This window comes from Colossoma macropomum, unplaced genomic scaffold (genome assembly GCF_904425465.1).
Source record: "Colossoma macropomum unplaced genomic scaffold, Colossoma_macropomum, whole genome shotgun sequence".
NCBI lineage: Eukaryota > Metazoa > Chordata > Actinopteri > Characiformes > Serrasalmidae > Colossoma > Colossoma macropomum.
In genome coordinates this window covers 962,860-990,826 of record NW_023494798.1, presented here as the reverse complement: position 1 = coordinate 990,826, position 27,967 = coordinate 962,860, and the positions used below count along the sequence as shown (strand labels likewise).

General features: G+C 38.7%; 4 protein-coding genes across 5 annotated transcripts in view; 3 read left to right on the top strand and 1 right to left on the bottom strand.

The window, feature by feature from the left end:
• ccpg1 (cell cycle progression 1) overlaps positions 1 to 10,895 on the top strand; it is a 33,991-nt gene extending 23,096 nt beyond the window's left edge. Inside the window, exon 12 of the mRNA XM_036584560.1 lies at positions 10,764 to 10,895. Coding sequence (XP_036440453.1) covers positions 10,764 to 10,770 — 7 coding nt within the window. The 3' untranslated portion in view covers positions 10,771 to 10,895. The remainder of the gene's footprint in view (positions 1 to 10,763) is intronic.
• Positions 242 to 15,107, bottom strand: pigb (phosphatidylinositol glycan anchor biosynthesis, class B). The gene is made up of 12 exons (XM_036584561.1): positions 14,849 to 15,107; positions 13,274 to 13,403; positions 12,282 to 12,399; positions 11,497 to 11,601; positions 10,738 to 10,868; positions 7,995 to 8,135; positions 6,939 to 6,990; positions 6,032 to 6,243; positions 4,897 to 4,961; positions 4,502 to 4,721; positions 1,216 to 1,396; positions 242 to 632 (listed from the first exon to the last, which is right to left on the bottom strand). Exons 1-12 carry the CDS (start codon positions 14,964 to 14,966, stop codon positions 522 to 524), a joined length of 1,584 nt encoding a protein of 527 aa, XP_036440454.1. The 5' UTR covers positions 14,967 to 15,107; the 3' UTR covers positions 242 to 521.
• Positions 15,108 to 15,439: 332 nt separating this feature from the next.
• Positions 15,440 to 18,703, top strand: LOC118818051 (protein PIGBOS1). Of its 2 annotated transcripts, none has more exons than XM_036585158.1 (2): positions 15,440 to 15,648; positions 18,054 to 18,703. In XM_036585158.1, exon 2 carries the CDS (start codon positions 18,120 to 18,122, stop codon positions 18,348 to 18,350), a length of 231 nt encoding a protein of 76 aa, XP_036441051.1. In that variant the 5' UTR covers positions 15,440 to 15,648; positions 18,054 to 18,119; the 3' UTR covers positions 18,351 to 18,703. The 2 variants fall into 2 exon arrangements, with proteins under 2 accessions (XP_036441051.1, XP_036441050.1); XM_036585157.1 differs by having other exon boundaries at positions 18,051 to 18,544.
• A 328-nt stretch (positions 18,704 to 19,031) lies between these two features.
• rab27a (RAB27A, member RAS oncogene family) overlaps positions 19,032 to 27,967 on the top strand; it is a 32,950-nt gene continuing 24,014 nt past the window's right edge. Inside the window, exon 1 of the mRNA XM_036585498.1 lies at positions 19,032 to 19,273. The gene's annotated coding sequence lies outside the window, so the exon portion shown is untranslated. The remainder of the gene's footprint in view (positions 19,274 to 27,967) is intronic.

Here is a 27,967-nt window from a genome sequence, read left to right as displayed (position 1 = left end):
TTGCTCATTCCTACCTGGTGTTGTCTAAAGCGGTAAAGTCTTGTTCATTTTTAGTTCATAGTAAGTCCGTGTTCTAAACCACATCAGCAAGTCTGCGTGACCTTAATGAAGACCTGGATGCGGTTTGAGTGGGTTTAAAGGCGTTTTGGTGAATTTTGGTGGTTTTGTGCAATCTGAGCTCTTTGGGTGACTGCTGAGTCTAATGTTTGTTAGCAACATTAGCTTTCTTGCTCCAGTCCTAAAGTAAAGAAGCAAAAATTTGGACTCCAAATCTGTCTTGGTGGATTGACTACGTCTAGGGTAAGTGGAAAATCAGGTACATTGGATTTGTTGCCAAACCGTTCCTTTAATGGTGATTTTAAAGATGTTCTTAATTTGTATTTAGTCAAGAAAAGAGATGAAATGACACCTTTTACAAAATCAAGTATTTAATTAGAAAAGTTGCACAGTGTCAGTTTCAACTTTGTAAAAATCACTATAAAAAAACCATCAATGGTCCAGTGATTCTGTGAGCTCTTGAGCTACTGTCCGTATATCAGAATCTTCTTCCCCACCCGTCCTTCCGGAAGATGAGTGTGGAATATCTCAGCTTGTTTCACATACCTGTTTCCGTCCAGAAAAGCCGAAATGTCCTACAATGAATGGTTGGACAAAGTAGAGTCATTAATATAAACATTATTCCTCATTTGTGCTCATGTTGAAGGGGAATTTCACCAAATTTTAAAACTTTCTGCATAACTTAAGTGGCTAAGATGTAAACAAAGTCATCCAGAGGTTCTACAGACTATTGCTCGGTCTTAATAGCCAGGAACATAAAACGTCATAGTCATGCTGTTACACAGATTGTTTTATGATAAATTCGAGAAGGTTTCTGCCTCAGACTTATTTTTTAAGCCCATTCATGGTGGAGGGGTACATGGAGGACATTGTGAGGCACAAATCTTTTTCAGATTTTTCACTATTTTACGATAAACATTCCATATAAAAAATAAAAAGGATGTGTAGGTTCACTGGTGGTTCTGGATAGTAAATAAAATGTCTATATTTGTGTTGTAGTCATGGCGACCCCTGGTTCCTATCACCACCACTGTAAAGAAATCAGAGTCTCTACAATCAAACATTCCTCAACAAGCCTGTTGTCTAAACAGCTGCAGAAATCTTTAAAAATGGGTGGGGTTCCCCGGCTGGCTTTAGCTTTTTCTGATTCTTTAATACCTTCTCAAGTGGATCGAATAAGACCACATGTGAGGGCAGTGTAGACTTGTATGGGAAAGCCATCCTGAGCCACTGGAGAGGGTCGGCGTAGAACACGGCTGCTTCCTCTACGTAATCCTCACCTCCTGTGAGATTTGGTGGACATTCCAGGAAGCGCAGTTTGATTGGACAGTGCATGTGGCTAGAGGAACCATAAGAACGACACTGTGAATTTTTTATTGAATAATATAAGCAAAAATATATTATCAAAAGGACAATTTAAAGAATGTATATCTATATATATTGTATATATATAATATATATTTTATATATTACATCAACATTATGAAAGAAGACTGGACAAACTTCACATCGCTTTCCTGGTTCTTCTGGTTTAAAATAGGCTGCAAAAAACACCCTCATATTTCTTATTAACATTAGTGTTAAATATGGGATTTTTTTCCAGTTCTTTATAACTAAGGAATATACTGATGTCCCATCATAATAATTATAGAATTATCATATCGCTGGTGTTGAATAAAACCTCATATCTCTAAAAAGGTAACTTTACAGGACAAGGAAAAACATTCTTAAATAGTAGTATCTGAAGTAAATGGATAAATAATTTTTCCAATAATTTTATTCATCATGAAATTATGACACAAAGGGCAACTGACCTTTTCAAATGATGTTAAAAAAATGACAAAAATGGAGATATGGAGAGGTTTTGGCCTAACAGCAGTGATATATTATCATTAAATAATCATAATAATCAACTGCAGATGATTTGTGGTTCTCCTGTCAAATTATTATTTATGCAGAACTTAAAAAAATCATCAAGCCTACACTGCACTGAATTAGCTCTGGCATTTATATTATAACTAAAGACAAGCAAACACAATCCATATTTTCAGGTGGAATACCTGTGGACCTGGCTTGACACCCTTACTTGTGTATTTAGCAGGCTTTAGATTCTCCACAAGGAGGAGCTGTTACCAATCTCAGGTAGCATTTATGTGCATCATTGAAAGGGAGGAAACTGACATGTTACTCATGGTGTTACCTGAATCACTTTTAAAAGATTCAATGCCCATATTCAAGCTAGTGTTGCCATAAATGAGCCAGTGAATGTGCACTACAGCTAGTTTGGTGCTAACATTACAAACCCCATAGACGTGCTAATAAAAATTAGCATTATTGGGAACAAATGTCTTACGAGGAAAACTAATGAACGGATCAAATCATGTTTCAACTATACCATCGTTCTAACATTATCTGCACCATGCCTGCTGTCTCACGATACTCCAGATTATCTCCTACAAGTCCAGATCATTCAGTCTTGATGGTTCAATGTGTAATATTCCTTTTTTTAATAAATTCTGCATAACTTAACTTATTATAATTATAACTTAATATAACTTTAGCATAAAAATGCAGGCTGCGCTTGATGACATTATACAGTCGTATGCAAAAGTTTGAATACCTCTGGTCACATGACGTTTTGTTGATTTTCTAAGTGAAAATAAGTGAACACATCCTCTACAGGAACACATACAAACATGGCTTTATTCCTTTCGTTTTTAGAACACAATTTTTATTTATTTGCTGAGTTTAACTCTTAACTTTTGCACCACATTCTATGTTTTTTTGTGGATTTTGTCTCCTAATGTATTGAATTCAGCAAATAAGCAATAATGGCGCATTAAAATGTGCAGAATTGTGTTCTCTGTAGAGGATGTGTTCACTTATCGTCACTTAGAAAATCAACAACACCGGTTTATTTGACCAAGGGTGCCCAAACGTTTGCACACGGCTGTTTAGGATTCATCCTTGGTATGAGAAGACGAGACAAATACAAATGAAACATGTTTCCACCATTCAGGCTGGGAGTGAGAAAAGACCGAAAATAAATAAAACCGAGTTGTCGGGCCATCTCTCATCGGCATTTGCCAACAGTGACCACACAGTCAGCCAGTTTAGATAAATAAACCCTGCCCGTAGCCTGTGGGAAGGAACTCTGAAATATCATGGCTGCAAAACATGATTTGCAGTGCCTTTCAACAAAAGGCCGAATGTGAGCGAAGCAAAAATATCCTCTGGCGTCTTCACTGCTCTCCAAGACTTTCCTAAACTGTTTATTACACACACAGTGGAAAAGGAGCTTTGGGGAAAAAAGGAGTGGTGGAATTACCAAATCCTCTGCAGACCAGAATCAGTTTCCATCTAGAATATAAGGAGTGGTGGAATTACAAAATCCTCTATAGACCAAAACCAGTTGCCTTCTAATAAATCAAGTTACACGGTGTGAGATTTAAGTCCACCTGGTTTGATCAGTGGTTTAAAATATGTATTCATGTTCATGTGTTCATAGAAATCTTTGCAGTACTTGTCCAAGTCACTTAAGAACAGTAGTAAAAACATTAAAACTAAAGGCATACTCAGAACACATAGGGGATTATGCAGTAACCCAAAAAAGTGATAAACATATAAAACTTTTTCCTGTCTTTTATTTTAGAAAGCACCCCCTCCCTATGCTTTAATGCAGCTTTGCACACTCTTGGCACACTTATAAGGAGCGACCTGACATGCTTTTCAAACAAGACTGAAGAAGATACCCATATGCTCACACCACACTGGCTACTGAGTCACCAAAGGTGTATTTGGAGAAAAAAGGAGCAGCAACTGATGAAGGGAACACCTTGCTAAGTGTTAAGCAGGGCTGGATCTTTAATGCTCTTATGTCAATGGCACAAGAAACATTGCACAGCTAGATGGAAGAATGGATTTAAGTTAATATCAGCGAATTCTGGAGGCAAATGTGATCCAGGCAGTCAAGAAACTGATGCTAAAACTAGAAGCGTTCTGCATGGAAAAGTGGGTGAAAATTCCTAAAAGCAGGACAGAAAGACTCCTAGCTGGCTGGAAAAATTGTGATATCTACCAAACATGATTGTTATAAAGTACTGACTTAGTAGAGTGACCGAACTTTTGCACATGTCACAATTACTATTTTATTTTTTTCTATTTGGTTAACTTAAAAAACAGAAAGTACATGTGCATTAAATATTTTATTTTTAAATATGCAAGGGTTGTACGTACTTCTTTTCACTTCCAAAATTACCAAAATATGTAATTTGGCCAAGGGTGCACAAACTTTAGGCATGAAATGTACTGTTCATATTTGTCTTAGAAACATGCACAAACCCTTCCGTCAAAATGACTTTAAAATTATGAAAAAAAAACATACAGTCAGGTGCGTCCACACTCCTGTATGTGGTTACCTGACACCTGGCTGTAAGTGGCTCACCTGTACAGTGGGGTGGAATGGCAGGGCATGAGGAACAGCACCTCCGGTGCAGGTGAGCTCTGCGGGTCAGTGATGTCACACAGGTGCTGCAGGTGACCCATAACGTCCAGGACTCCGCGCTGGTGGACTAACCCTGTGTATAAAGCTGGAATCAGGTTCAGCGCCACTAACGCACCTGCAGCCGGCTTCCTCCAGGTGCGCAGCTTCACCAAAGACAGACCTGGCAGATAGACAGACAGACTTTATTCAAAACGGCAGGTGTCACAGAGGTAATTCACAGTTCAGCTAGACTCCAGTGAATGCTGTAAGAGTTAACTGAGCACTGGTCACTTTACTGTGAAGCATATCTTCACAAATTAAAATGGCTTTAATTTTTTGGAGTTTTAAATACTTACCACAAAATATCATACAAAATGGTAGCACAGGGTAGATGAAGCGGAACTCCTTATGGGCTAAAAAGCTGTAAGAAAATTCATACAGTATATCTCAGTTTAGCAATAAAGTACAGTACCATTCTTTCAAGTACAAGTTATTCATTTTTAAAACATATATTTAACAAATACACAAACACCAAATATAATATCAAATCTATCAGCATTTAGTTTGTCCGCCCTACTTTAACTCTGCCATCCTTCCTATTTTAAACCAGCTCCAGCTGTGTTCCAAACTGTTCCCAAAGGCATCACTGGCATTCTGTTAAGATGAGTTTGGGTAGATTTCCAGATCAAACAGATACTAACACAGATATAAGATCATCCACCTGCATAAGGAAGGAGAAGGTCAAATAAAAGCTACAGAGAAAATGGGCCTCCTAACAACCACCTGGAAGAGCTGGTCGACCCCAAAACTGCCCCCATCAGATAAACAGCACTTAAAGCTTTCATCTCTGAGAGAGAGGAGAAAATCAAGCTGCTTCAGATCTGAAAACATCCACAGGTGTTTCTGTCCATCCTTCCACTGTGAGAAGACGACTCAGCGCTGTGGGTCTGAAAGGATGTGTAGCTGATCAAGAAGAACCTCACTGAGAAAAGGAGACGGACACATCAAACAAAGAAGCTGAACGATGGACTGACCACCCCAGAGTCCAGACCTCAACACCACTGAATGTGTTTGATTACTTCAGAAAATCATCAACCAGCTTCTAAGACTGAACTTTGGAGGTGTGTCTGCAGATTCTTTGAGGAACTGAAAGTGAGTCTCCTGAACAGAACGGAAGCTGGAATAAACATCTGATATTAGATTTAGCTGTCTGTAAATTTTCTGTTAAATATAAATTCTCTCTCTCTCTCTCTCTCTCTCTCTACATATATATATATATATATATATACACATTTATGTATATATAAAAGATGTACTATATACTTTTTGAAAAAGGTAATGATAGATGCCTGATGAATATTAATGGGTAGAGTTTTATAGAACTCTTTGAATGTCAAGTATTTGTTGAAATTTACTGTCTTCTGTTGCACTGAACAAAAATGACCACCCACATATTCTGTGGTATTAAAAGAATCTATCCACCAGCATCACCTGTAAACCAGGAGCGTCCACACGATGCTCATGAGCAGCACTCTGTGTCTCTTGGAGGCCAACGTGCATCCATGCAGAAAAACTGGGAGGTGAGGGCCGATAATGACCACGAACCCCTGAGTGAAGTACCAGTGCCAGGGGTGCGTCCCGTAAAACTCAGCCACATTGTGCACAACGTTAAACTTCAGAAAGTTCCACTGGACGAAGATCCACTGTGAGGACACAACAAATCTGAAATAAGTTCTGAACTTTCCAGTGTCTATATGCCTCAAAGTTTCTCCTCTTACTCTGAACTATTTCTCACTCGAAGCTCAACAAGAGAAACTTTGTGCAAAGTGCAGATTGTAAACTTTTAATCTGTACCACATTTGTGTTTGTAAGCAGAAAAGGAGATCATGATTTGAACAAAAGTTATTTCTGCTGAAATCTGATAAGTTGGAACAAAGTAGTGCTACATTTAAGAACTGCTATCAAAAACTACTCCAGTGATGTTGATCAACACTTCACACACTGAGCTGCATTGAATCCAATTAAACAGGACTAATGATACTCTCTCTGTAATCAATGCAGTTGGGAAGTGTTTCTAGGTAATGATGATTTCCACAATATGCTCAGGAAAGTGTGATTTATCACAATGATGATAAATATCGTTATATTGCCCAGGCCTAATACGGTCTTGTTTTGTGGAAAGAAAAAATAAATATTCTTTTCATTTTTGCCATATTTTTGTCATTTTTTGACATCAAAATTACATTTACATTTATATATTAATGACATGAATATATAATGTAAGTCAAATGTATAGCAAAACAGCAAAATACAAGATTAAAGATCCTACATATTGCATATCCTGTCACCCTCATATTGCTTAAGCCATAAGATCAATGTGTGACTTAAAAATCTTTACCTTGCCATAGAATATGCAGTCTATCAGTGTAGAGCACAGCAGAGTGAGAGCCCTGTGAAAGGAATGGTCTGTGTATTATTACAGTTGAACTGTAAATGCATAAAAGCACCTGAGGAAGAACGTTTGTTTGATGCAACTGTAGACAAACGTCTGTGAGTGACAGTAGAAATAATTTTGGTAACTCAAGTAAAAAACAGTACGATTAGAAAGTAGAAGAACTGTGAGGCATCACAGCTAGACATGATAATTATGCTAGGATATACTTGAGGTTGTGCTGTACTGTGAAACATTGGCATTGGTGTCATTTGGTTCCCTAAATGTGGGAACTGCCAATTACAGTTTAAAACTCAAATAAACCCAAAATAGAGTGTGTTTTGTTTAGTTAAAGTCAGTAATGAAGCACTGACCTGTCATGGAATCATTTTCTACACTTCTTTACTGTACTATGATCATTTGTTGACTTATGCCACAGTTATTCATAGTTCTTCCTTTTTCTTCTTCATTTTCATCATATTTATTTTTTGCTAAAATATGTATAACAACATGCAGATCAGACCAAGATTTTTAGTGACACATTGGAAGAAATGCCACTGTAATAGGCACAAGTGAATCTCTACACTGGATAACATGGCATTTGTGCACAAATTGTTGTAACATATTGGAAAAATGTAACCATAACATATTAAATGTGCCATAACTTTTTCACAGGCCGCATTTTTTTCCCCTCAACATCTTAAATTCAGCAAATAAACAGTGTTTGTGCATTACAGTGTGCAGAAGTGTGTCCTCTGTAGAGGATGTGTTCATTTATCTGCACTCAGAAAATTAACAAAATATGCAATTTGACTAGGGGTGCCGAAACTTTTGCACACAAGAGTAAGTTCATCAAAATAATATAATGTAGTCACTGTAATAATTCGCTTAAGTGGACATACAGATTAGAGTAACTCTACTTTCAGTCCGATAATATTTTACCAAAAAGCATTTCTACTTTCACTCACGGACGGAACTTCCGGACTTCGTCCACCACTGGTTTCAAGAACACGATGCACTTACGCAACAGGAAGTCCCTGCTGAGTGATGAGCTTCAGCTTGTTCTGCTCACGCCACAGGTGATGGAGTAACAGAGGCAGCCACACAATCAAAGCTGTCGGACGAACCACGACAGCCAGAGACACCAGCAACAAGTACTTCCAGCTACCAGAGAAAACAACAGAGACACAGAAAGATTTTAAGTTAACAGTAAACAGGACGTCACTGTCCGTAAATATGAATGAATATGATACACGATGATAGCATAAGTCTAGTGGCAACGTACGAACGTTTTGTGGTTAGACCAGGGGTCGGCAACCCAAAGGTTAAGAGCCATTTTGTCCTTGTCCACAACATTTTATGTGCATTTTACTGAAGTAACATTTTCTTGGCTGAAATTATGTCCTAATATGTCCAAATATAGACTAAAACATATAAACGAAAACGCTTTAAACTTTAGCTCAGCTGTAGCTGCTTTTCTCGCATCTCTGACAGGAAAAACTTTACCTCAACAGTAGAACAGTTTCTTGTAAAATGTCTCTCAGAGTTCAACTTTTTACGAGGCTGAAGTCGCTTCTCATTCACCAGCTTCTTGTTTGACTTTTCCTGTTCCACCTTAAATGGTGCCTGAGGCGCAAGAATGCAACTGCTGCACCATTTAAGGTGGAACAGGAAAATTTGAATGAGAAACTAGCGAATAGGAAGCTGATTTGAGCTTTGTGACTTCATAGTGTTTGACACTAAGTGTTTTAGTGTTTCCCCCTGCAGATTAAATGTATCAGGAAACCAGCTGGAGTGATTATAATCCCATAAAATAATCCCAAGTAAATCCATTCGTCTCCAAATTATCAATGTTCATCTTTCTCTGTCTTTTCGTTAGCTACTAGCTTGGTGAGACTGTTGTCTGCGTTGATATGGTGACCAGCAGTCTGCGCACTGATCTTCAGGGTCAAAGGTTGATTTAGCAGTTCTACATTAACTCCAGTGTTAAAGACCATTTATTGTTATTGTTGAACAATCAGCAGAGCTTTATTTTACTGTAAAGGAGGATTATTTTATTTTTCCCTAAAAATCTGATTCAGCTGTGGAGCCGCAACAGGTCAGTAAAACTGCCACATGTTGCCGACCGCTGGGTTAGACAGTTCCACAAACGTAACTTTTTAAGGTGGTCTGTAAGGAGTTCCTCAAAAGCAATGTAGCTTTCACACTACCAGCCAACTGTACTCTCTGCCTTGACGGTTTACATTGGTGTGTGCAAGTGACCCGTATCTGTTATTAGACACCCTGCCCACGCTGCATGATGACCACAGTGATGTGTACATGGACAGTGATGTTTAAAAAACAAACTAATTTAAAACAAACTAATTTATGCCGCTTTATGTTAAGTCAAGTTTATTTATATAGCGCTTTTACAACAGGTGTTGTCACCAAGCAGCTTTACAAAAAAAATCCGGGTCCAAGACCCCATGAGCAAGCCAAAGGTGACAGTGGGAAGGAAAAACTCCCTAAGAGGAAGAGGAAGACACCCTGAAACCTTATGTATGTAATGCAAACACAGGCAAAGTTACACGGAGCATTCTCAGGGAGTTTAAATTTACAACTTACAAAGAGAATGAAAAAAGCCAGGCCTCAACTTAGAATAGTACAGTAGTGCCTGTCTCTGCTGGAAAAAGTTAACCCAAGGGGCTGGTGGCCATGAGCAAGGAAGAATTTCACCATGCCCCACAGTGCACACATGCACACCCCAGGCAAAATAGCAAGAAACCATGTAAAGAATAAAAATAATCATACATCATCCAGAGCCCATAGTAAATCAGAATTTTCCTGTTCTTTCTTGGGGCTCCCGAGTGGCGCAACCGTCGAAGCGTTGGCCCTATCATCAGGAGGTCGCTGGTGATGCTACAGCCGTCCGTGGCTGGGAGTCCAAGAGAGCACAATCGGCCTCGCTCTCTCTGGGTGGGTGGGATGAACCCCCATTCTCCCCCATCACAGCGCAGGCGTCTGCTAGCTGGCGTAACAGAACTAGCGGTTGGCGCTTTCATCCGAGTGTGATCGGCTGTCCAATGACGCGTTGTCTGCAGTTCCAAAAGATCTGGTTGCGGTTCACAGGTCTCGGAGGAAGCCTGTTCTAGCTTTCGCTCTCCTAGCACTGGCGGTATTGTGTGATGGGGGAGTCCTAACTAGTGGGTGGAATTGGGTAGAAAATTGGGGGAAGAAAAAAGTTTCAAACTGTGCCATTCCATCCCACAGTCCATATATGAAAACTATGCTGCAAAAACAATCTGTTTGGAATGTATCGCTTGTGTGATGTCACAAATACTAATGTATTAAATTATATCTGCCTATTCTGTCTATAGCAGTTTAGCTCCACCCATTCATGCTAAAGTTATAAGGAGTGTTTCAGCCCGTACTGCTATTCGAATAAGGCAGCCAATCAGAACACAGAACAGAGGTCATTTACATATATTAGTCTTAAAGGTAGACCGACAAAAACATCCTGTTGAATTCTAAGTGATAAAGAGAGGTTGGAAATTTTTATTATGACTAAACTTGGTAAATAAACCCACACAAATGTTATAAGTGGACATCTGGGGGAAAAATAAAGTACAAGAAAAATGTAGGATGTGGGCCCTTTAAATTTCATCAATACTGATTTCACAATGATGTCAGCAATACAAATGGTTTAGTTCAGCAGCCACACTAAAAGTTACTGCCTGTGCTGACGTTGTGAAACTCTGTGTGTGTCCAGATGCACATTTTGACTGACCTGTTTTGTGTCTTGGTGCCGTGTAGAGGGTAGTAGCAGAGAGCCAGGACAGTGAGCGTGGTCTCCATGCTGTTGCTGAGGGTGCGGGTGCAGCAGTACCAGGTGAACCACGAGCACAGCTGACAGAAGTACTGGAGACACAAACGGAACAAATAAAAGCAAAAAAACAATTCAGTACAGTGGAATTACAAGGATGTTTTGGACATATTCTTGAATGTGGGTAGCAGATTTCATGAGTGTATGACTGCAACTGTTAAAAACAGATAAAAGGACGACAGGCCATGCAATCGGTTACAACACCACATACGATAGCATGCAAAAATGTGTCCGGCTCTGGTCAAATGACATGTTTTGTTGATTTTCTAAGTGAACATAAGCAAAACATGTAACTTCACCAGGGATGTTCAAACGTTTGCATATGACTGCATCAACAACCTTCCTGGTCACTGCTCAGCTCATTTGCATAAACTTTCGCCAGTTCTTCTCTTGCCACATTACAGCATGTTACGACATGTTCTGTTATGTGATATACAGCACATGATTAAAACACCTTTCTGGACATATTCCAACACTTGACCACTGGAAGGCCACAGTAAGCGTAGTTTAGCCAACATAGTGATATTAGCAAATGAGCTGAATAACAGTCAGATAATATATCGTCATATCACCCAGGTCTATTCTGAACCATGCAGTGCAGGGATCCTTATAAAGAATGGCCAGATTTTACTCACATCAAAAAGAAACATAAAATTCTCTTACCGTCCATTTGGCTACATCTGGACTCTCCCACTTCCGAATGAGGTCATAGAGCTTTGCGTCAGCAAACGCTGCAAGAAGCGCTTGCAGAACTCGAGGTAGCAGGATCTGCAAAGCGTAAATGTGTGCAAATTAAGGCTGTCCATCGTTACCATCGTTATAGTTCACATATAGAAGCTAAGCTGCAAAACAGCCTGTTTTGAATTCTGTTTCTGTGATGTCACAAAAAAACCGCACATTTACATATATCAGCTATAGCAGTTTAGCTCCACCCATTCACACTGACGTTATAAGGAGTGTTTCAGCCCGGACTTCATTTTGAAATATGTCCAGTTCAGGGCAGCCAATCAGAACAGAGCTCATTTACATAGATCAGTCTTAAAGGCACATAAACAGCCTGTTTAATTCTATAGTTTAATAAGATATAGTCATTTAAAAATGAATTACAACCACATAAATGCTATAAGTGAAGCGCAAGAGGAAAAAATAAACTAGCAGAAAAACAGGATATTGGCCCTTTAAAAATATTTACTGTCTCAGTGATTAGGGGGCAGTTTGTATAGTGCATATTTTAAATTCTCCTACTGATCTCTTACAGCAAGAAACAGCCTCATGGACACATTTATGTGCATTTTTTTGCTATTGTTTTTAATGAAGTCTTCCTAGAGCTTTACTTGTATTGTTTTGAAATAAACAATAGTTTACTTGCCTACCAATATAACTGATAGTGACAGCCCTGCTGCTAATGCATGTGTCTGTATTGGTGCGATATGCTGAGGACCACTTACCAACAGCTGAACCGTATCATAATGCAGCAGGTCCAGAATCTTGTACAGTAAAGCAAAGAGGAGCGGGTAGGAGTAACCTCGGATACCCTCCTTCCACTCCCAGGTTTCATAGCCATACTTAAGAACACAAGTCAAGGGTTTAAAGACATAGAAAAGAAAAAGTGTTCAAAGCTACATGTCTGTCAATTACATGCTAATGATAGTAGCCTAACATGGCTAAAGATTCCTTAGGAAACAATTCAATGCATCATGACATCTTAAATTTCAACGTGATGCACTTTTTATTATTTTGACATGATTCATAATTATTTTATATGCTAACAATTATGCTAGATACAAAAACTATTTACAGAGTAAAGGAATATATGGAGAATAAAAACAGCCCAGATGTGGGCCACATCATTGGTTTGTTCTGGTTCAGTATACGACTGGGTCCTCAGCCCAGATCTGGCCCACACACTGTAAAGTGAATAGGACTAAAGGATATGGCCCAAATCTGGTCCCAATCTGGCCCAACTACATTGTTGGTCCACAATATTTACACCAGAATTGTACCACAAATGTAGACACAAGGCAAAATGGTATGAAGTTGTCCAGGATCTGGCCCTATTCTGGCCCGCATGCCAAACATCTACCTGGTTGTCAATCAACATTCACATTGGAAAGCCAGAATCGGCCCAAACCTGTCTGCTGTCTGGGAATACACCAAGCTTTTTTCCTGAAGTTTCATGTGTTTAAGCTAAAAAACGTGCACACACTTTATTATAAACTATACTACTGTTATTATACTTGATTCTAATTGATTTTGGCATTTCAAAACAAAATGAATGCAGCTGAATCATTAATGCATCACTATGCAGCCATACATTTACATTACTAGCAAAAGAGTTTTTATGTAAAAAATATCACAATGTAGTTACGAAAAATTAATATGACTTAGATACGATATGCATGTTACAAGGCGTGCAGTGAGCCAGCAGCTGAGAGGATATTTGAAGACCATTCGATGGGAGACTTCCAGGGACTGCCAGTATTCATCTGGGACAAAGCTGGTCTGGACCAGGAAGCAGTTAATGAGGCGAAATATCACAGAGAAAACCGTTACGCTGACCCCGAAGAAACCTGTGATGATAAAAAACAGTGACTTCTGCTATTTACTACTAAAGTAATTCTGCAGCAGGTGTCACACACTGCTATATACTGCTTATGCCAACAGATAAGCCTGTTCAATAGGAGGAGAGGTAAAGGACATTAGTATTGAACATTATTCCAGGAGCATTCTGGCCTTAAACTAACATTTAATAAGGTATTTGTTATGTTATGTAATATTCTGCAGTGCAGAGCTGCGCTTGTCGGCTTCTTCGTTTAGACAGACTTCACCACTTTGTATCTGTTTTTGGTTTTTCTGTCCATCCGTGTTCTCTCACTACGATACCCAGCATGCATTATGCAAATACATCATATATCAGTGGCTATCAGTCAGGATTTACTGAGCGCTGAGATGATTGTAAACTGAAAAAAAGTGCTCTGACTTTATTTAATTCAAATTAAATATGTTGGTTCCACATGAATAAAATTACATCAACTCAACTCTCACCAAAAAGTGAGTAAATTGAAAGAAAACCCTTAATGTAACGTTTCATTCATGTGGAACCGATATAGAAATTTGAATTAAGTAAAGTCAGACTTTTTTCAGCGTACAATCATCAGGAATCCTTAGAGCACTCAACAAATCTTGACTGCGAGCCACTGAGCTAGAGGCTAACAAATATATCTGTGATGCTAGCTAGCATTAGTGACATAGGTTATATATTATCTTCATTTTTTTTACTTGTTAAATGACTGATTCAGCCCGGGAAAACAAATCAAACAGTCTGTCTGTATTGAAGTCCTTCAAAATCACTTCAACCTTCAAGATACGTTATTACAAAGGGTTTTCACAGTTTTTAAACCAGGAAATCTCAATTTAGACTAGAGACGACTGCAGGACCTGTTTAAGAGGTAAGTAGGCATGTTTACAGAAGATGTAGTGATGGTTAGATTTTTCATTTTGGCCAGTGCCCACTTATGGAGCCCCTAAGGTGTCATGGTGATTATTTTTTTAAATAAGATGTGGCCACAAATTACTACACTGAGGTCACAAATTAATGTACAGAGGCCACAAATGACTATATTGAGGTCACAAATTTATATAGTGAGGCCGCAAATTACTATATTGAGACCACAAATTATTTAGGCCACAAATTAATATACTGAGGCCACAAATGACTATTTTGCGGTCACAAGTTAATATACTGAGGCCACAAATTACTATACTTAGGCCACAAATTAGTATACTGAGGCCACGATCGACTTTTTGAGGTCACAAATGAATATACTGAGGCCACAAATTAATATATTTAGCCCACAATATATGAGAAATTTAACTCAATATAATAATCTGTGGCCTCAATATATAAATTCGTGGCCACGCGTTATTAAAACCTCATTTTGTTTCAGAGTTGTGCAGGTCACTGGAGTCCTGCTCTGTTCGCTCTGCTCTGCTGTACAGTGTGTGCGAGTCTCACCGCGCTCCCGCCACCCTGCAGGGTTTTTACTGTACAGTTTAGATTTCCGTGTCCGCAGCTTTACAGGCTCAGCTGAGCCGGACACACCGAACGGAACACGAGCACGGATCCTCTCCATCACTGCGGGCAGCTTCAACAATTACCATACTGTAAAAATCAACCGCAAATTTCACAGATAAACAGCGCTGCTCCGCGAGCAGTGAATGAAAACACCGCAACACAGCACTGCACTTCCGCGTTTGAGTCGTGACGTCACGCAGGGCGTAGTGGACTTAAAAATATTTTAAAAACTTAATAAAAAAAAACACAAACAAATAAATTAGAATAAATCATAATAATTATTATAGATTTAAATTGTATATACGTCAAAACATCTAAAAAATATTTTTGATGTTTTGAAAACTTGTATATAAATCAAGGAAGCGGCAAGTATGTACAAATATTCTCTCATAGATATATAAGAGTGTTGGGAATTAGAGGTTATAAGCTAATACGCTAATGTTAAACATTTCTGTGATATAGATTTTTTTTCCCTTTCTAAACAACATGAATGAAGTTTGTCCCCTCCGTCCTGCCGTACGGCAGCGCGACCTTTCCGTCCTGTCATGGCAGCGCTGTGAGAGGAGAGAGAGGAGCAGCAGCGCTGATTAAACCTGATTATTTATTAGAATAATTTCTGTCCGACGCTGTTATTAATGTAGTTAGTCAGAAGGTCAGACTCTGCTGTGTTTATTAGTTTCAGAGCCTCGTCTTTTGCAGCTACAGCGGCGGTTTTGTTGCCTTGAACGCAGTGAATGTGGGTAAGTAAGAGTGAAAGAGCTCAATAAACCTCCGGGCTAATTAAAGGAGAAGTCCAGGGTTTCTTTCACATAAAAATGATTCACGTTTGGGTTTATTAGTACGGAGCCCCGGAGGGGGCGGAGGTAAAAAATTAATAATTAATTCGAGTGAAAGTTTTACAGTTCGTATGCACGTTTTCCTTTATTCGTGGTCACGATTTTCTAATTCGTTCTCTCCTTTTCTTTTAATTGTCGTCATGCTTTATTTTAACTGAACGCAGGTTGTTTATTTTTTTATTCGTGCGCAAAATCAGTGTTGTAGATGCAGGTCGTGTTATTTGTCCTGTGCAGGAGTAACTAACAGCTCCCTGAGACGGTCTGATGGGTTTTGATGAGTTAGATTGATGAGATAATGAACAGAGATGCTCATCAGGTCTGATTCTGATTTGGGGGGTTATGAGGAAACTGCAGCTCCTTTTCACAGCAAACGGCCCTCAGATTCATCAGTGGAGCTGCAGTTTGGTGGTGAAATGAAGGAAGACAATAAACTACAACCACAATCTTCACTAAACTGCACTGTCTAATGATCATATTTAACAGAGAGAGAGGCGCTTAGCGCTGTTTCTGCTCCCCGGCAAGCTGCGGTGTTAGAGACCATCACACAATTACAGGAAGAAATGATCAGCGTCAACTTTTCAACAAACTCAAATTAAACACACACAGAAACATTCATGTGGGATGGGGTCAAATAGCGAGAGTTTAATAGATCTATGGATTAGATGTAGATATATTAATGTGAGGGTGTTGAAACGCTGATCGTTTCTTCATGTAATTGTGTGACGGTCCCTAACATCGCAGCTTGACCGGGAGCAGAAACACCGTGGGCCGTTTGCTGTGAAGAGGAGCTGCAGTTTCCTCATAACCCCCCAAATCAGAATCAGACCTGATGAGCATCTCTGTTCATTATCTCATCAGTCTAACACATCAAAACCTGTCAGAGAGTCTCAGGGAGCTGTTATCAAAACACAAACAGCCTGCATTCAGTTAAAAATAAAACATGACCACGGTTAAAAGAAAACGAGGGAACGAATTAGAAAATCGTGACCACGAATAAAAAAACGAACCCACGAAGTAAAGAAAACGTGCGCACGATTAAAAGAAATAAAATACATCACCATAAGTCACATATATCGCGGATATTGTCAGTGCTTAAAAAATACCAACTCTGTGTTTGATTACAAAGTGTTTAATTGGATTTAATGCAGCAAAGTGTGTGAAATGTTGAATACAAGTGATTGAATTCATAGTTTTGGATAGTATTTTAAAAAGGTGAGCTTGCTTTGTCTGAAAGATTTTTCTGAAAGACTCCCATTCATTTAAAGGAGAATTCCACTGATGTTTCAAAATTTCTTCATAATGAAACTGTTTACATAAAAAGTCGTACAGAGTTGTTTGATGTGCAGTACTGTTCTAGAGAAACCTAGTCAGAATTGTTCACAGTGGTGCTGATAGGAACCAGATGTCCATCTGTAAAAGCTACTTCACAGAAAGTTATTACATTAAATGGTTTCAAACGCACTTCCTGATGCCTCAGACATGGTTTTGCAATAGTTTAGAGAAGCTCCTGGCCTAAAACGTATTTATTATAATCCATGGTGGAGAGGAACATGCAGGACGTTGTGATTTACCATTATTATCATTACATGTAAAAACTCAGAAGACACATGAAGGTTCACTGGCGGTTTTGGATAATAAATAAAATGGCTATATTTCTGTTGTCATTGTGACAGCTGGTTCCTATCAGAATCAGAATCAAGCTTTATTGGCCAGGTTTGCTTACGCATACAAGGAATTTGATTTTGGTTACAGGAGCTCACAGTGCACAGTACCAGACAGACATTTACATGTAGTGAATAAAATAGAATAAATATAAAATATAACAAAATAAAATAAAATAAAACCTGCATTCCTACCTGTAAACCTTACATTGTGCAAAGTATCACCACCACTGTAAAGAAATCAGAGTCTATACATTTCTTTACGGTGAGCTATTTCACATCGGAACACTCTGAATGGCTTTTTATATCTTATTGAGAAAATTAGGCTTTCCTCCCTTGTAAGAGTGAATTTTTTCAAATGTACCATTCAATTAAATCAAACAAACAACGAAATCATTTTACTGAAATGTAAAAACTGGAAAAAACATGTTTTTTAGGGAAAATTGTTGGTTTATTTCTTTACAGCAAGAATAGAAAGAGGCCTTTTTTGGTTTGGTGGATCGCTAGTTGTTTTCTCACAAGTTCTCTTTATTAACTACTTGTAGCGCAATAGTGGTTGCAACTCTTGGAACTGAGGAACTGACGTTTGTCCTCAGTTGAAAGCTTTTAGTTGAATTCTCTTAATCAACACATTTCTCCTCTCAGCAGTGCGCTTGGGACTGAACCAGAGAAGATTCTGTTATGCAACGAGGAGCTTCATAGAAACTTGTCATCATGCTTCCAAGGCGGATACCATTCAATCAGATTGCTTTTGCAACGCTGATCGGGGTGGGAGGGGGCATCTACATCTACAAACCCATGTTTGAGCCTCCCAGAAAACCAACAAGTGCCCCAGATAACCAGGATGTCCAAACAGAAAAGAATGGACAGGATGCTGGTGGACGAGAGAATATGGCCAGACAAGTAGCTGGTGCAGCAAATTCAGGAGCAGCTGCAGAAAAATGAGGAAAACACAGTTCCTGATAACTGATAATCATCATCATAACATGATTACGTTGATTAAATGTATGTGTACATGACAATTGTGTCCAGTGTTTCTGAATAAAAGCCTTATAGTTTTTATAAAAATGACCCTCTATTGATTTATGTAGCTTTTACAGAGCTCAGCCACAAGATGGCACTGTTATGTTGGCAAAAAAAGAGAAAAAAACTGAACTGATATTAATACTTTTTTTTAGCTTTAGCTATTTCAACCTTTCCCTGCTTACATCATATTCTATTAACATTTAATTCTATTAGAAGCACACAATGTTAATTGTACATCTTCACTACAAAAAACACAATTCTTTATGTATTTATGTATTCTTTATCTTTTTATGAACAGCTGTAATTTCCTTAATCAGAAAGTTTAGAGATATTCATGGATATTTTTGTCCAGTTATTAAAGTCTTAAAGTCTATCTATGGTGTGGGTCTTTTCTGCCCAACATCCTGAAAGAGGGGAGGTGTAGCCGTTATATTTTTCCCACCTGTATTCCGCATCCTGTGCTAGGATTGGTCGGCAGTCTGGTACTCGCAAGCAGACCGCTTGAAGTAGCCAATCGCGGCGCAGGAGGACGCCCTTCGCTAGCCAATCGCAGCGAAGTAAGGCGGGACTGGTCGGAATACGGGTGGGAAAAGAAATAATGTTGAACGGGAAGTGCTGCGCTACTGCGTCAACTCAGAAAGACCTCCAGCCGTGTGGGCTTCAGTGTAGGCTGTGCTGAAGCTTCAGGAAAAGTTCTGCTAGCCAGAAAGTGTCCTAAAGTTCCTCGTTAATACTTAACATATAATTCCGAACAGCTCTGGTTTGGTTTTATACAGGAAAACAGCGTTTTCTTCTTCAGTAATATCGACTAATTGACTAATTGAAGCTCAGGTAGTCGCCTGGTAAGTTCATTTCTTCTAAACTTGATGCTATGAAGGCTTAAGGTCGTCCGTTGGTGCGGTTCCGTGCTGCTGTGATGGGTTAAACATCTCGGCTACATTGTTTTGGTTCACTTTAAGGCCGTAAGACTTTTTTCTGAGGTGATATTTCAGGCCACACTCTCGCCAGCTTCTCGTTCGAATATTCTCGTTTCATAGTTACATTCAAGCTGCACCATTTAAGGTGGAACGGGAAAATTTGAACGAGAAGGAGGCGAATAGGAAGCCAACTTCCAGACCTTTGTTGCACATGGCTGTAATGATGGATTAATGTTCAGTCATGTGCAGTAATTGGCAAAACTGAGGTACTTTACAGTAGAGAGCTTTGTGCTGTTCTTGTACAGGTGTGTGTCCCTTCATGTGTCATCAGACACGTGGCTTTCTCAAGTTTTAGGTCTTACCGTATGTTAGAACATTTTAAAGAGAGAATCCACCGATTTTCCAAAAAAATCGGCTTATTTGAACCATTAAGAACTAATTTGTAAATATAGTCATTCAGAGTGGTTTGGTGTTGAAAACTCTGCTCTAGAGAAACTACAGTCAGAATGGTTCACAGTGGTGGTGATAGGAACCAGACGTCCAAAGCTACCTTACATAGTCCTACAGCTACTACATGAAATCAGTTTGGCCTAAGTTAAAAAAGGCCTAAACTGTATTTATAAACCATTCATACATGCAAAGATATGTGCATGGAGTTATAAGGCAAAATAGTCCAAAAAGAAAACTTACATTACATATGAAAAGACACATGTAGGTCCACTTGTGGTTTTGGATAGTAAATGAAATGGTTATATTTTGAGTTCTAGATGTTGCGACCCCTGGTTCCTATCGCCACCACTGTAATCGGAGTCTCTACAATGAACCATTTCACACCACACTGCTCTGTTTTCATCTCAACCACTGATTTATGCAGAAATGTTGAAACATTGGTGGAGTTCCCCTTTATTAGAGCTTTGCTTTTATTTACATGATGCAAATAGGCCCTATGGCTCTGGACCTATACTTTTATTTCATTCTGGCCTCTTCTAATATGAGCTCAGGCTTGTATCCCAAGATATTCAGTTATGTGCAAAAGTTTAGGTGCCCCAGGTCAACTGACACATTGATTTTCTAAGTGGAAAAAAAGTGAACACGACCTCTACAGTGAATGCAGTGCACATTTTAATGCACAGTAACTATTCATTTGCTGAATTTAACATGTTGGGGGGAAAAATAAAACATAAAATGTGTAAAAGTTATGACACATTTTATGTTTTTTTTTCAATATGTTAAAATCTGGCGCTAAAATGCCGTCTTTCTTACAAAGTTTCAAAACATGCATTTTCACCAGGGGTGTTAACACCTTTGCATACGACTGTAGGCCTCATAATCCTCATGCTGGAGAATGAAGATTAGACCTAGATTGTCACACGCAGCATAAGGAAATGTGTAAGTCTTCCTCTGTTAGCTAAGTGTTCAGAACGAAAAGGAACTTGTTTTATATGTGTAATTGTATGGTTTCTTCTTTCCTGTCTAACACAGGCAGAACAGTGTGAAAAAAATGTTCTGCTGGATAGACATACTTTAGTTTTATTTGATATAATTTGACAAATATTTAGTATAACAGTAACAATTTAATGTAATTTGATAGTGTAATTTGAGTACTTCAAATAATAGTCAATTTATTAGATGTTCATATTTTCATATATGTATTATACATTAAAATATAATGCTGCCATGAACAGAACTTTGACTCTCCACTTTCGTAGGTTTTTTCATTTTATTTGAAAGCGCCAGATGTTTCATGGTGATGAATGTTTGTTTTCCTACTCTTGTAAAGTTATTATTGAAGAGATATGAGGTTTTCTTCCAACAGCGGTGATATAATAAAAAAGTAAGCTCTTTTAAAAATATATATATTTACACAGTACTGTACTTGTGTGATGGCCAGTTACATGTAGATTTATGGGCGAGACTAATACTTTTGGACTTACAGGGAAAATATCAAACTAAACCAGCATCTTCCTTCAGCTTTAAAGCTGTACAGTGTGATATTTATCCATATCAGCAGCTAATACAGTGTAAATTAGAAAGATTTTCTCTGAGGTTTCCTCTTGTCCTGCATTCTGCAGGGTAGGGTCTGGTAGGGCTGGGCAATATGACAACATTTATCGTTATCGTAATAAATTATATCACAATATTCTTTTCTGGGCATATGGTGGATATTGTCTGTACTGAAAAACACTCCCAACTGAATGTTTGATTAAAGAGAGCATAATTAGTCCTGTTTAACTGGATTTATTGCAGCTCAGTGTGTAAAATGTTGAATGAAAATCATGGGCCTCATTCACCAATATGTTCCTGATTTTTTTCTTAACATGTGTTCTTGAGAAAAAGTCTACGTCAGATTCATGACGTGTTCTTAGTGCAGAACTGTTCACGCCTTTGTGCTCTCGAGTGTGCAGATTCTGTTCTTACCTAAGAACAAATTCCAAATAAGAAAACACGCGAAAACTGTGTAAGTGGGTTTTGTACAAAGAAATGTCTTCTTAAGAATATCTTTATAATTTTTAATAGTGTTTTTTCAAACGTTGTCTGTTCCAACATATCAGATGCCAGAAAAAATAAACAGCATGACGCCTTGTGTATCGTGAAAACGTCTTGAAGTATCGTGATGTTGCACTTTTGCAGTATTGTCTGGCTGTAGGTCCGAAGTTGGGGTGGACTGTTTTAACTTTATTTAAGATTCTTTAGGCAGTTATTTAGTGCTTCAGTGCATTACAAATCTCGAAATTTCACCACAATTTCATTTTATTAAATTAGTACAATTCAGTTTTTTGTTTTTTTTTCAAAAATACACTGAATACACTAACAAGAATGGATAAACTATTTACCCCACAGTGGAATATAGACAATAGAACCAATATTTTTACCTTTCAAAATAGACATTTGTTACATTTTAGGCAAAAAAATGAGCTCATACTTTATCAAACGTTTTCCTGGTGCTGGAGAATTGGAGCTGGTGTGGTGTGTTTTCAGCACGTGTGGCTCTTCAGCTGGGTCAAGAATTGGTGGTCACATGACAGAGTGCCCAGAGCACATGAGGACCAGCTGAGGGATATTAGATGAGGATGGTTTATGTGCCAGAACTGAGGCTGACTCACTGCGTCCATATTATCCCTACTTGAGCAAACCACACTCTGAAATGCCTGCTTGTAAGATTGTTAGTGGATGTTGGTGAATGTTGCACTGACTTGTGGTCAGTTTTAAATGTCCTGTTGGCCAGCTTCTTTCTCACACCGCTGGTCAACAAGTGTCTACAAGTGTCTTCTATTTATCCCCTGAGAACTTGCAAATTATGTAATTGAATGATTTTGTTTTTGTGCATTTTGCAGGACGTTAAAGGGAACCTGTTGGTTTGAAGCTGCCAAAAACAAAGTAGCTCTGTTTAAAAGAACAGACAAGATGAGCAGACCATTATAATCTGATTACTGAATTAAAGTTCACCTTTAAGTCATGTATTACTGTGTTTCTCATGGTTACAGTTAAAGGGGAATTCCACCAATTTTTCAACATTTCTGCATGATTAAACGGTTAAGACTTAAACAAAGTCATTCAGAGTGGTTTGATGTGAAATGATCTGTTGTAGAGAAGAACTGTTCACAGTGATGGTGATAGGAACCAGACGTCTGAAGAGTTGAATGCCTCTAAAAGTTACCCCAAGCTGCCTGATGTCTGAGATTTTTTGATAGTTTTGAGAAGGTTTTGACCTAAAGTGTATCTTTAAAATCTATTCATGGTGGAGAGAGACATGCAGGGTGTTGTGAGGCAAAATAGTCCCCAAAGAAAATGTAATTTTTCAGATTTTCATCATCAATATTCCATGTAAACACTCAGAAGACATGTGTCGGTTCACTGGTGGTTTTGCATAGTAAATAAAATGGCTATGTTTGTGTTGTAAACATTCCCCTGGTTCCTATCAAAATTGGTGAATTGGTGAATATTCTATTATACTTTTGTCCCTACATATTTGCTGATATACTATAATGGCCAACATGTCCATGGCATCCCATTCTCTGGTAGTCTACTGCATAAGACAGACACCCTTTGTACTGGACCTTATCTGTATCTTTTTTTTTCTTTAGCTTTGTCTAGCTGATTCAGGCAGACAGGATCATGTTGTTTAGCATAGTTTGGAATTTCCTGATGGTTGTAGGAAGGCATTTCACTCTTATAGGCATTTATGGTGGTTCAGATCTAACACTGCCCTCAAAAAAGGGAAGTAGACTCATCAAGAAAAGTTCAACCTGTCATGACTTGAGTGTGTTTGTATCTTCGCTGTGCTGTGCGTCACACCCAGTTTGGCTGCGTGTGCCTCTGGCTTTGTTTAAGTTCAGCGGGATCTGCATATCCGCCTGCCTGCTGGCCAGGCCTGTCCATTAGTGTTGGAGCGTTGCCCAGGCTGCTAGCCGCTCCACCCTCTCTGCCAGCCCCTCTGCTAGGAAAGTATACAGGAAAAAACCCTCAGGCTCCTCCAGGAATCCCTTCATTTAACAGAAGACAATATGACGATATGTTAGTGTGATAAATTATGTATCTTTTCTGAGCGTATCATATTGTTATTGATATCATTTTGATATTGTGGTGGCCTAAGAAACACAGACTGACTGCATCTTTCATTACAAAGAGAGCATAATTAGTCTTGTTTAACTGGATTTAGTGCAGCGCAGCAGGTGAAACGGTGAATGTAAAACATTATACTGCATTTATCAGACCTCAAAAAAGAAGTTTACATCAAGTGCTGTGAAAATGTCATCCCGTTTTATTAGTTGAATGTGACTATTAAAGTATAACCAGAGAACGGCTTATTAATACGAGCGTAGACATGCTGCACGAAGCTAGTAACGCTAGCGTGCACAAAGAATTGAAGCCAATAGAGCAAGATATCAGTGTTCTTTATGAAGAGGTTTTTTTTGTGATATATTTAAAGTGCTATGATTATTTTGGTGGTGACAAAATGGACTGTTCGATACACTCCCAGAAAAAAAGGTATGAAACTGTCACTGGGGCAGTCCCCCTCTTGTCACTGGGGTGGGACCCTCAAGGCTCCATCTCAGCACCTTTAGTCAGGGAACATAACTGAACCATAATCCACTGAAATGATATGTTCTAAGCTGTACTGACTCCACACACCCCGTCTCGTCTCCAGGCTTTTATTTTACTGTTCTGTTTTAAAATATTCGGTTATGAAAAGGTACAAATACGAACTTTTCACCTGGAAAAACTTATTTAAGGTTCACAATCAGACCTTAAAACCACTGTTGGAGCTTTGAGGAACATTTACACTGTTTGTACCTTGATGAACAAAAAATGTACCGCACAGAACCTTTATTTCTAACAGTGTAGAATGATTCATATACATTTGGCAGGATGGAGAACAGTGTCATTGGTGTATCATGCCAATGAGTTGCTTCTTACGGAGTCTCTGATCGTGAGTCACAGTCCTTTTAGCAAGTGTATGTGAAGAGATGAGGAAAATTTTGTTGCAGATTTTAATTTGTTAAATTAGTAAATGTAAATAAATTGTTAATATGAATGTGGTTTTACAGCATCCGTAGCTGTTTCCATATACCTCTTAATTCTCACAGAAGCCATGGCACATTAAAGGGGACTTTCACCAATTCTTCAAAATTTCTGAATAATTCAGTTATTGGAATTTAAGCAGTCAAGGGTGGAAATAGATAATTGAAGAGAAACTTAAGTCAGATTTCTTTACAGTGGTGGTGATAGGAACCAGGGGTCATGATGTCTACAATGCAAATATAGCCATTTTATTTACTATCCAAAACCACCAGTGAACCTACACATGTCTCCTGAGTTTTTATATGTAATGTTTGTAATAGTAAAACATTACATATAAAAGTGGTCAATCTGGAAAAGAGGGTTTCTTTGAGTACTGTATTGGCTTACCATCTGGATGGGGAACTGAGGGTTGAGGTTCCCCATCGCTGCCTTACGACACCTTCATGTACTTCTCTGCTGTGAATGTATTTTAAAAAGTACATAATAATGTATAAATTTATCACAGAAATATGCTGAAACAGGGTCTCAGGCATCATCAGCGTATTCTTAACTATTTCAAGTAACGACTTTCTGTGAGGGAGCTTTTAGAGGTGGACATCTGGTTCCTATCACCACCACTGTGAACAATTCAGAATGAAGCATTTTGAACCAAACCGCTTTAATTGACTCTATTTACGTCTTAATCATTACTTTAAGCAGACATTTGGAAAAGAAACAGTGGAATTACCCTTTAACAAGCCAGTCAATCACTAATCTAAATGATGTAACGTGACGGCAGTGTGATATCCTCATGATATACGCATCTAAATGAATATCAAGAAGATAACGATCACATTTGTAATGGCCTTTCTCACCACAGATATTAGCCGAGCGTATCTGTGGTTTGTAGTGAAGTCCTGACTGGTTTGTGCAGGCCAAGGCTTTTAGAACGTGCCTATGAATTAGCTGCAGAATTAGCAACACGAGGGCAGGATTTTACACTTGTTTACAAGCAAGAAGGAAGTGAGCAGATCAGCTCTTTCACAAACAGCACAGTGAACACAGGTTTAGCCATGTACAGCTTCACTGTGTCCTAAATCGAGTGCTTCTGTAGGGTAATAGCCATTTTTAGTGCAAGCAGCGTGCACTAAAAAGTAGTAGTGGCTGGTTTATAAGTTCATCTGGTTGAAATTCTTCCTCAGTTATGAGTTTTGTCATAATTGCTATGCTCGAATGTCATAAATAAGTGCAAACCGTGCTAACGTCAGCTTGGTTAGAGGCAGGAAACAAGTTGTGGGTCTCTGAGTGAGTGTATAAGAAGGAAATCTGTTTGTTAGCTAGATAGCTAACACTCATTTTTAGCATATTAGCATATTGCAGAACGTTTTTTCGTTCACACTTTCACAGACTCAAGAAAAAACATGTAAGCTTTCATTGACTCTAAGTTTTATTCTATGTGCAGTACATCATTACATATCATTATGACTGTGTTAGCTACAAAGTAAAGATTGCTAAAGAAGCTGGATAGCTAATCAGCTGATTTAGCTGCTTCAGTTTTCTAAAATGAACAAAAACGACAATTAAATTGTTCATTTGTAAGACAATCATCAGCTAAAATGCCATAAGTTGGCTTCTTTTTCGAATTATCCACTCTTTCTTAACTGGTGCAGCAGATGTGTTTAGGCTCCTGTGCAGGTGCTAGAATGTAACTGCTGCTCCATTTAAGGTGGAATGGAAAATTTGAAACCAAAAGCTGCCGAAGAAAGAGCCAACTTCAGTCTTGTAGAAATTGAGATGTGACATTCTAAATCACATTTTCAGCAGATTCTGTTCATCATAAGAAGACGACTTTAGTTTTGTCCACTGTGGCCTCATCTTAAGCAGCTGACCGAGTTACTCAGGTAGTATGAGGCGAAACAGAAGCTTGGCAGTCTGAGGTCCATGTTAGGCTAATGCTAACCCAAAAGGCCGAATATTCCTTTATGTTCACTGCCTTAAACTGGAACTGAACAGGACAGCAAGAGGTGATCGAAGGCCTACTGATGTGAAATGTGTCTACAGTGATTTGTATTCAGTATTTAACACACTGTGCTGCAAATCCAGTTAAACAGGTCTAATTTTGCTCTCATTATAATGAAACATGCAGTTGGTCAGTGTTCTGATGATATGCACAGTGTGTGTGTGTGTGTGTATATATGTATATGTATATGTATATATATATATTAGTCATACTGCCCAGCCGTACTTATACCTAAGGACAAACTTCAACCGGTGTATCTCCCAGTACCTCCAGTGCCACAGGGTCTTGGACTAAATTCAAGCGTCATTTGTGATTCATCACTGGAAATTACTTTATTAGTTTAGGCTTAAGGTTAATCTGGGTCTGGGAAACTGGTGGTGGTGCAGAGTCTGAGAGTGCTTGCCTCAGCAAAGCTGTGTGATGGTGGTAGCGCTGCTGGTTGTGAACAGCTTCCTTCATGTGATCTCACATTTAATGTAAACAAGGCAAAGGAAAAAAGTGCTGAGTTTGTGACAGTTCACTCGTTCAGTGTCACAGCACCACTTGTAGTCAAACGTCTGACTACAGTGCGAATCTCCAGCTACTTTACGGTTGAAACCAGCTATGTCACTGAAGTGCTCTGCAGTCACATGTACATGAATTTCAGAGTCTACCATGAGAAAGTAACACATTACCACAGCGACAAGCTGGCAAACGAACCACCAATGGTAAATATATGAATGACACATTGATTTCTTTGTACAGTACTGTACAGTACAGATACAGGTACAGATCAGTACTACAGAATGCAGACATGTTCAACACTAAATGAAACATCAAATCTATCACTCTTTACTTTTGAGCACCTTACAGCCACTTTAACTCTTCCATCCTTCCAATCCTCAAAGGAGTCACTGCCTTTCTGTTCCCCTTCATAGAGTCACTAACATTCACTCAAACATCTACTTAAGCTCACCTTAACTGCCTCGCTCAGTTCTCTCTCTTGCCAGAAAAACTGGCAAGATGGCCGAGCAAGCAACCAAAGAAACACATACATGCGAGTTAAGAAAAGAACCCTAATAGTTTGAAACGACGAATTATAGAAATTTTTAAACTAT